The sequence below is a fragment of the Hemibagrus wyckioides genome, linkage group LG08 (genome assembly GCF_019097595.1).
Source record: "Hemibagrus wyckioides isolate EC202008001 linkage group LG08, SWU_Hwy_1.0, whole genome shotgun sequence".
Lineage (NCBI taxonomy): Eukaryota > Metazoa > Chordata > Actinopteri > Siluriformes > Bagridae > Hemibagrus > Hemibagrus wyckioides.
The window spans coordinates 21,112,071-21,121,067 of NC_080717.1; the positions used below are offsets into that span (position 1 = coordinate 21,112,071).

General features: G+C 40.6%; 2 protein-coding genes across 2 annotated transcripts; one reads left to right on the forward strand and one right to left on the reverse strand.

The window, feature by feature from the left end:
• Positions 1 to 879: 879 nt before the first annotated feature.
• dpf2l (D4, zinc and double PHD fingers family 2, like) lies at positions 880 to 5,407 on the forward strand. Its single transcript, XM_058396652.1, has 11 exons — positions 880 to 1,001; positions 1,513 to 1,673; positions 1,748 to 1,855; positions 1,933 to 2,129; positions 2,709 to 2,798; positions 2,902 to 2,986; positions 3,069 to 3,200; positions 3,609 to 3,740; positions 3,909 to 4,021; positions 4,149 to 4,230; positions 4,659 to 5,407. The coding sequence occupies exons 1-11, from the start codon at positions 970 to 972 to the stop codon at positions 4,739 to 4,741; spliced, it is 1,215 nt and encodes a 404-aa protein (XP_058252635.1). The 5' UTR covers positions 880 to 969; the 3' UTR covers positions 4,742 to 5,407.
• A 141-nt stretch (positions 5,408 to 5,548) lies between these two features.
• chrm1a (cholinergic receptor, muscarinic 1a) lies at positions 5,549 to 8,794 on the reverse strand. The gene is made up of 3 exons (XM_058396651.1): positions 8,698 to 8,794; positions 7,271 to 8,116; positions 5,549 to 7,104 (listed from the first exon to the last, which is right to left on the reverse strand). The coding sequence occupies exons 2-3, from the start codon at positions 8,000 to 8,002 to the stop codon at positions 6,376 to 6,378; spliced, it is 1,461 nt and encodes a 486-aa protein (XP_058252634.1). The 5' UTR covers positions 8,003 to 8,116; positions 8,698 to 8,794; the 3' UTR covers positions 5,549 to 6,375.
• Between the last annotated feature and the right edge of the window lie 203 nt (positions 8,795 to 8,997).

Consider the following 8,997-nt stretch of genomic DNA (forward strand, 5'->3'; position numbering starts at 1 on the left):
TCCCATAATTCCAGTGGTTTCAGAGGCGCGCGGTCAGGTTCGAGAAGATGGCGGACGTGTGCACGCGCTGCTGCTTTACATCATGTCGCCATAGCAGAATAATGCGAAAAAATTTTTTTTCTTATTATACTTAAAGCGGCGTAGAGAGATTTTGAGGTGTTTTACTGCGCTTCCATAACAAAACCGAACCTGAAAACATTTGCACTGGTGGGGTGAATTTAGATCTCTTGGGTCGTTGTAGAAAAGACTAGGGACTATTGTTTCGCACTATATCTTAATTATCATCAAGATTTGTAAGAAAACACCACGTAGAACCTTAGGTGTGATTGTAAATAAAAAAAACCATTCTACTAACCTTGTATTTTGTAAGTGTATATAAAAGGGAAATGTGTAAGGAATTAATATTTTTGGAATATTTTTGTCACTGTGATGTTTTTTTTAAAATACTTGTTAATACTTGTAAGACACTTGTCTTTCCAAATAAATACCAGATAAAAAACCAGATTGTCCTGTATTGTTTCTACACCCTCTGCGAGCTTTTTTGTTTGTGTGATTTTAAGCTATATTGAAACACAGTTAATTCTAACAAGCTATTTAATATATGCAAATTAGCCGTAATATGCGTATAGCTTTTTTCCTTTGTTTTTTGTTTGTTTGTTTTTTTTTAAACAACAATTAATAAATAAAACCGAGATCTCGTATCTCTTATCCTTCACCGGTGCCCACTTTCAAAAAGTCTAAAAACGTTTCTTCTTTCTACCTTTTTTTTCTCCTATTATTGCTAGAATTCATTGAAACGCTGCTGTTTTGAGGAACAGTTGGTTGAGAAGTGGGGGGTTTTGTTAGAAGACAAAAGGACAGAAGTCAGGGTGATTGCATTGATGAAGGTTTCGTGTGGGGGGTGCGAACATCTGGCGTCGTTCATGCGGTGCGCATGCGCAGTGTACATTACGACCATTACATCAAAAAATGGCGGCGGCCGTTGAGAATGTTGTTAAAGTGTGAGTTGATTTACAGATATTTTTTTCCCCCCTACATTAAAACGACTATTCGTTGTTTATCTGTTTCGAACAGGTTTACTCGTAAATAACCAGAACGTAGTTGTGTGATATTGAAAGGGAATCGAGGTAACTTAATTTAGCGATTTTAAGTAGTGGCTTGCTAACCGTTTCATTCATTGTTTTCCAAGGGAAAAAAAAAAGATTAGCTTATTAGCTATATAGTTACTAACCATTCTTACTGCATGTTGTGTATTTCACCATTATGAGTTAGAAAGCACTTCTTACTCGCTGTGTGGAGTTTATCTAGATGTTTGTGAACGCTTTCTTGTTTGAGGATAGGAGACATAGCTGTAGCTATTGTTTGTTAGTGCTGTGTTTAATCAAATAATCGGCTAATTTGCGCCAAATTGCGACAGCCCCAAACATCTGGACTTTAGTCCATGCTTTTTGTTTTCTTTGCATCCTGCAATTTTCTGATGAAAAAATATATCGTTTGTTTTTGGGCCGTTAGGATGGGAGAACAGTATTACAAAGATGCCATGGAGCAGTGCCACAGCTACAATGCCCGGCTGTGTGCAGAGAGGAGCATACTCATGCCTTTCCTCGACTCCCAGACTGGAGTGGCTCAGAGCAACTGTTACATCTGGATGGAGAAAAGGCACAGGAGTGCAGGTTCGATTTGATTCATCCACATACCCCACCATTTCAACTACTGTTGTCTAATGTCCTAATTTGTCATTGAGCAGGTGTTGCACCAGGGCAGCTATACACATACCCTGCCCGCCGCTGGAGAAAGAAGAGAAGGCCACATCCACCAGAAGATCCTGCTTTGGTTTTCCCCCCACTCAAAGCGGGTAATACATTTAAGCATTTTATCTTATTTTTAAAGTGCAGCTCTTTTCCACCAACACCCGTGATTTCTCTCTTAAAGCCGACATTGAACTGGGATTGAAAAAAGACGGGATCGGGCCTTTGGATGGAAGCAGCCTGGAGGCTTTGCTAAAAGGAGAACCCATGGATAAGAGAGCCGCTCCAGAGCTCCGGGGCCCAGAGGAGGACCAGAGTCTGGCAGACATCACAGGCACTGCCGGGGCCAGTAGCCACAGCGGATCCACACGAGTGAGAAAGGTATCTACTTTGTGATATCCACCACCATGCTAAGTTTGGTTCAGAGAACCCGCTTATTTACTTTTGACTTTTCGCTACAAGTGAATTCTGATTTGGGCTGCACCATGGCTGTGTTTATGTGATCTGAACCCTTGACCAGAGAAACAATAATGTGCTGGAATACGTGGAATATCAAATGTCAGGGAATACAGGAAAGGTTATGTTTTGAATTTTTAAGAGCAACAGAATAAAAGAAGTGAAATCGTCATTCAACGGCAAGTGATAACAACTGTTTTATTCAGGAATGCAAATTGAAAGCAAGCTCTTTGACGGTTAATCGGTGCTGAGCAAAAACGGATCCAATAATAAGTGACCTGGTTAATTAAACAGTAAAATGGGAATAAAGGAAAAGTACCCCATAATCTTTTGCATATTATTATTCACACAGAAGAAATGTAAAGTTGAAAGATAAGATGATGTTTCGTATTGCTTCTACACAAAACAGCTTAAAAATAATCCCGGGTGTGGCCTCAAGTAATCAGACCAACTGAAGACTGATTGTGTATTACTAGAATTTGTTCTTTTTACTTGTTATCTCAGAGAATTCTAGAACCAGAAGATTATCTGGATGATCTAGACGACGAAGATTTTGAAGAGGAGACCCCAAAAAGAAGGAAAGGAAAATCTAAGGTAGCTGACACCAGACACATCGCAGCCTAATTACGGTTTGCTCATCAGATGCAAAAATAAATTTGACAGCCTCTACAATAAGATGATGTTGTCTGTCTTTCAGGGTCGTGGAGTTGGAAATGGGAAGAAAAAAACAGAAGCAGCAGCGGCAGCTTTGGAAGATCGTGACAAACCATATGCCTGTGATAGTAAGTTGCTTTCCTCTGGTGTTTTGTATACAATTGTGCATGATGATCCATGTTTATTTTAACATGTATACCTCGTGTCTAGTCTGTGGAAAACGCTATAAGAATAGACCAGGCCTAAGCTACCACTACACTCATTCTCACCTGGCTGAAGAAGAGGGAGAGGAAAAGGAGGAAGCTGAGATCCACACTCCTGCACCTCAGGAGGAAACCAAAAGTAAGTTTTGTGATTGTTCTAATCTCCTTGTGCTGCAATCCACACGATCTACTCCTATCTGCTTGAGTAAAAATTCACTTAAGTAAGAACATTTTCCCCCTAATCGAGCTCTGCAGGTTCTAGTCCTGCTGTATGTATGTTTCTACTTAGTAGTTAAGTAATGTATACTATACTGCATTTTCAGACTTAGGAACACACATATATAAAACCACTGATGAAACTGGGTTAGGGTTTGAACATGGTAGGGTAGGAGACAGAGTAGTAGTAGCTGAGCTGCCTCAGGTGCTTAGTTGTATCTTTTCTCAATTTTAGTATCATTAGCTCTTCCTGTTCATATTCAACTCTCATTCAAATGTAAAGGAAGTGCATTTAAATTCAACTTGCTACATGTGTGCACTTTGTCCATAGCTCCTAAGAAAGGTCCCAATGGCTTGGCTCCACCAAATGATTATTGTGATTTCTGCTTGGGTGACTCCAACATGAACCAGAAGACTGGCCAGTCTGAGGAACTGGTGTCCTGCTCTGACTGCGGACGCTCAGGTATGGCATTTCCCTCTCGTCCAATCGAGTACAGAAATAGCCTGGTAGTCACTTAGTCCAGCAAAGTAACTGGTTAGTTACTTACACAGACGTCTGTATCATGTAATCATCTTGGCTTTACGATCGATGTTCATTTTTAATTTCCTTTTTTTTTTTTTTTTTTTTCAGGACATCCATCTTGCCTGCAGTTCACAGCCGTGATGATGGCAGCGGTAAAAACATATCGCTGGCAGTGCATCGAATGCAAGTGCTGCAATGTTTGCGGCACGTCCGAGAACGATGTGAGTTCACTGACCTCTTCGTAAACAAAATTGTGTCTCAATCCCTTCATGAGATGTTAATGCAGTGTAATAGTGTCTATTTGCACATATTCGGGTGCCTAGTTGACCGTATCCTCTTCTGATTCAGGATCAGCTTCTGTTCTGTGATGACTGCGACAGAGGATACCATATGTACTGCCTCACTCCTCCTATGTCTGACCCACCAGAAGGTAAATCTCTTTAATTTTCACACAATAATTTAATAAAGGACTGTACAATATTGGATGGAATCACAACACACCAGACATCAAATAAGGAACTACTGCAATAACTAGTTTTTAATAAAAACCTCAATTTATTAAAAACTTTGATTATTAAAAAAATGATTCACTTACAAGAAATACAATAAGAAAACTCTTGAAAAACAGCTACAATTTGGTGTCAAGCCACTTGGTGTCACTCACTGTCCAACTAACATATAAAATTTCTTTGCCAGCAGCCTCGAAAATATGTACATTTTGATAACACAAATACTATATATATATCTTTTTTTTTTCCCTGTAAATGTCAATGTAAATTTGCTGAATTAGTGATTGTTAGTGTTACAGCAAAGCGACTACATTGTCATTAACAATAACGGCATGTTTCACACACACAGGAAGTTGGAGTTGTCGTCTGTGTCTGGATCTTCTTAAGGACAAGGCTTCCATCTACCAAAGCCAGAATCCTACAGTAGAGTAATCACATCAGCAGGACTGCTCATGATTACAACACACTGATCACACACTCCCTTTGTTCCAGCTCATACACACCGCCTAAAAATCCTTTTTACACTACATGATCTAGACTTTGATGTCTTCACAACATGGTGCATCACAGCTGAGGAAAAGAGAAGGTAGAGAGCAGGAAGGAGACGTTTATTTGGCCGCACATGTGCAGAGACCTTGACACATCATGCCACGGTTGCAGCGTTACTGTCTGACACATTACTACATATATTAAGTGTTTAAATAATTTGAGCACTAAGGAAAGTAAAGAAAGTGATTATTTCTATAAGTATCCCTCACTAATGGATATGAAAAGCTGGTTCATATTATCTGTTGCCAGATTGTTGTTTTTGTTGTTTTGGGGTTTTTTTTTCCTTGCTTGTTTACAGTGCATGTCAGAAGAAATCACATGGCCTTATTCTGACAAGATTATGGTGTATTTTAATATCTATATGTATCGGACGTAAACTTTTCTTGATGTTGAGTTGTTTTGTTTTTTTTCCTTCGCAGGAATTAATGGTGCCAAGGTCCACATTCTCAAAAGCATTTTTCCTTCATTTATTTAAGTATTTGACAAACTGTGGAGTTTTGTGTCTGTTAGTATTTGGTAATTAATGTGATGCTGTCTTATGTCCCTTTTATATTGCCCTTTCTTCAATAAACATACATGTAACACAAGTGTTCATGGTTTTAAATGGTTTTTCAAATTCTTTGTATCTGCATAAAAGTACCTGAACAGAGTTTTAACAATATACACAAAGCAACATGGTGTGTTTAACCCAATATAGCATAGACAAAGAGTATTTCTTTCTTCAACATCCTTTAATTAAGGGCAGTGGTGGCTCAAGTGCTTGAGGCTGTGATCGGGGTTCAAGCTCCACTGTTGGACAATTGGGCAAGGATCTTAACCTTCTCTGCTCCTGGGGCGCTGTATTATAGCTGCCTCTGCGCTCTGACCCCAACTTCCTCAGCTGGGATATGTGAAGAAAAGAATTCCACTGTGCTGTAATGCATGTGTGGCGATAATAAAGGCTTCGTGCCCTCAGTTCAGTTGTAACATAAAACCTCAGTTTTTCAAGCTGTTCTTCAGCTGAAGTGAGACCTAAAGCAGAGCTGGAAAATCCCAGCTTTCTGCTATTTTTTAAGACACTCAATTCTACGTCCTTCAGCCCTGACTTTTTAATCCATCAGCATCATTATGGACGTATTGGCTGTTTACAGAGGAATCTTAAAGTGGGGATATCAGTTGCATCTTATATACAAGTCTCTCTGTAAAATAATAGAAAAACAATGGGTAAAATATAGCATGAATGTTTATATGATATGGCCACGAGTAAGCTGGTGGTGTAGAATCTTGCTGGTTTAAACAACAACATTTAAGAATGCAATATGTATATGAAATAACGTTTTGACTGATTGTAAATTAGCTATTAATTGCACTGTGTAAGTGTGTGTAAATGCAACCAGTCTCAGTGACTGCCACTTCATATTCCCTTGTGCCTGCATCTCCTTAGCTCCCCTCTTGCAAGGAGAGGATGCAAGAAAAGGAAACAAAGAATTAAAAAAAGAAAAAAGAATGAGAACAATCCAGAGTCTCCAGGGAGTTGGCTAGCTATCCTGTGAAAAGGTCCATCTTTTTCTCTTCCTCTGCTCCCTCCACCTGCAGAGTAACAAAGCCTTGAAGGTGACTTGAAAGTGCTTGTTGCAGAAGGCATAGCAAACTGGGTTCACCGTGCTGTTGACATAGCAAAGCCAGTACCCCAACTGCCAGAGCCCTTCAGGAACACAGTGCTCACAGAATGTGGACACTAGTACCATGATGTTGTAGGGCGTCCATGTCACGATGAAGGCTAGTAGTATGGCACTCAAGGTCCGTGCTGCTTTCTTCTCTCTGATTAGTGACCAGCTGCGTGGCTTGCGGCTTTTCTGTGTCACCGACTGTGGAAGAGGTGATGTTCCTGGAGATACTGTGGGACACTGTCTGAGGGACTGCTGACTGTCTGATTGGCAGTCTGCCACTTGGATATCATCCGAATCAACATCAGAATCATTCAATAAGTCCATCCTTTTATTGACCTGAGCAAGAGGAATATATGCAGCATTTTTCTGCCTATCCTCACTGCTGAGGACGCAGTCTGTGCCAGTTTGTTTGGGGCTGTTTACAGTGTGTGACGGAGCTCCAGAGTAACGTATCCTACTCTTCTTCTTCCACCATGCTGCTGTGGACCGAGTGAAGGACGGACACGGGGTCCTAGTGATCGTTTTTGACTTTGGCTGTATAGTCATCTGAAGCCTGGTTTCTTCAACGTCGCTTACGTAGCTGCTACTGGACTGGGACTGATAATGGCAAAAAATAAATAAATAATCAAATGAAATCTAAAAATGTTGCTGTAATGTTTCCTAAAATCTAAATGTTGGTCTTTCTTTGCTTGATCTGGTAATCCAAAATTGGAATAAATCCAGAAATATAATATGGAATTGAATGTCAACATTTGGAACTCACCTGTGATGACTTGTTTGAGTCACCCCCACGGGATGCTATTAACCCAGCCAGTTGCCGCGAACGTTTCTCTGTCTCTCGGTACACCCGCCAGTACAGACCCACCATCACACTGACAGGCAAGTAGAAAGCTGCAATGGCTGTTCCAAATGTGATCACAGGCTCAGACAGGAACTGGATTGAACACTGCTCCTCAGGCACTGTCCTTTCACCTACTATGTGCTGCCAGAACAAAATGGCTGGTGCCCAAAGCAGGAAAGATATACCCCATGCCAGCCCGATCAACAGCGCCGCCCTTCTGGTTGTGCGGCTGACCCGATAGGTCAAAGGTCGCGTGACAGATAAGTAACGGTCAAAGCTAATGGCCAGCAGGTTCATGACAGAGGCGTTGCTTGCTACATAATCCACAGCCAGCCACACATCACAGGCCAGACTGCCTAATGTCCAGCGTCCTATCAGGATGTAAGTGGTGTAGAGGTTCATCGAGATGGTGCCCAGGATAAGATCAGCCACAGCTAAGCTCAACAGGAAGTAGTTACTGACAGTCCTGAGGAGAGGGTTGACCTTGAAGGCAACAATGACAAGAATGTTGCCAATTATGGTGATGGCTGAGAGTGGGACTGTAATAAGAGCGACCATAGCCATCCTCCAGGTGATGATATAACCCCCAACAGGTGCAGCCGTGACATTGGATGAAAAGGACAGAGTGAACGTGGCTGTTGTAACATTTATCATGATGATTTCCTGGAAGACTATCTTGATTCGCTGGTCTTTAAATGGTTTCCGCAGCCATCAGAGTTCTAGCAAATTCTATTGCTTTGCATTTTTCTTTTAGAGCCATCTTGCAACCTATCAGGAGAAATACGTAACTAATCAGTGCCAAACAAAAGCTAAGACACAGAATTACTCAAACCTAAATGTAATTCAATGGTAACAAGGTGAAATGGACAAAGAAAGTACTTTTACCTCTTATCTAATCACCAGGTAGTGTACTTTGTGATTAAATATTTCTAGTCACTTAATGTGGTGTACTGTTGCAGAGCTGTGTTATACACTTAAGTGTTGTAGTTATGGCTTGTTTTCTACATTCAGTAAATGCATATCACATTACTGATATATCAAACATCTGTTCCAACATGTATTGGTTGCTAGTCCGCACAGTCCTGCTATGCTGCCAGTACATTTAATGAAGTTGGACCAAACCTATAGCCTGAACAACTCTGTGTACTTGTTACTGGGAACTGGTACGGCTATATTCCACTCTTAAATAATCTTGATTGCATTTTAACATTCTTCTGTGAGATCTCATCTGGCAGTTGAACATAAAACCTTAAAACCTTATAAATAACAGTTCTTTTCGTCTCATTCAGCTAAAGTTTCAAACAAATCTAAAGGATATGAAGGACGAAAGACTAACCAAAAGCTCCTACCTCTTGTCCCACGGATGCAGATCCTTCTCCAGAAATGACCAGCTAATCCTTTAGAAGGGTGATTCGTCATTAACAGTCATCATTTAGAAACACCGGCTACTTGCTCCACCCTTTATGGCAAACTTGAAAGTACAAATAAAAAGGCAGGGAACAAACAGGGTCAAGATGGACCATGCTACTCCAACAGCTTTTTCTCCACTTGTTAATGGATCGCAAGGTCTAAGATTGCAAAATGTTTGTCATTCGCTATGTGCAGTGTATTACTATAGTAAGGTTAGAAACGAGAGAACTTGTTTATTA

Excerpts from the sequence above, each read along its gene's own strand:
- chrm1a (XM_058396651.1), bottom strand. The coding sequence starts at position 8,002 with ATGATAAATGTTACAACAGCCACGTTCACTCTGTCCTTTTCATCCAAT. Across the intron at positions 7,105-7,270 it reads ACTCAAACAAGTCATCACAG|TCCCAGTCCAGTAGCAGCTA; the intron begins GTGAGTTCCAAA and ends TGCCATTATCAG.
- dpf2l (XM_058396652.1), top strand. The coding sequence starts at position 970 with ATGGCGGCGGCCGTTGAGAATGTTGTTAAAGT. Across the intron at positions 3,741-3,908 it reads CTCTGACTGCGGACGCTCAG|GACATCCATCTTGCCTGCAG; the intron begins GTATGGCATTTC and ends TTTTTTTTTCAG. Across the intron at positions 4,022-4,148 it reads GCGGCACGTCCGAGAACGAT|GATCAGCTTCTGTTCTGTGA; the intron begins GTGAGTTCACTG and ends CTTCTGATTCAG.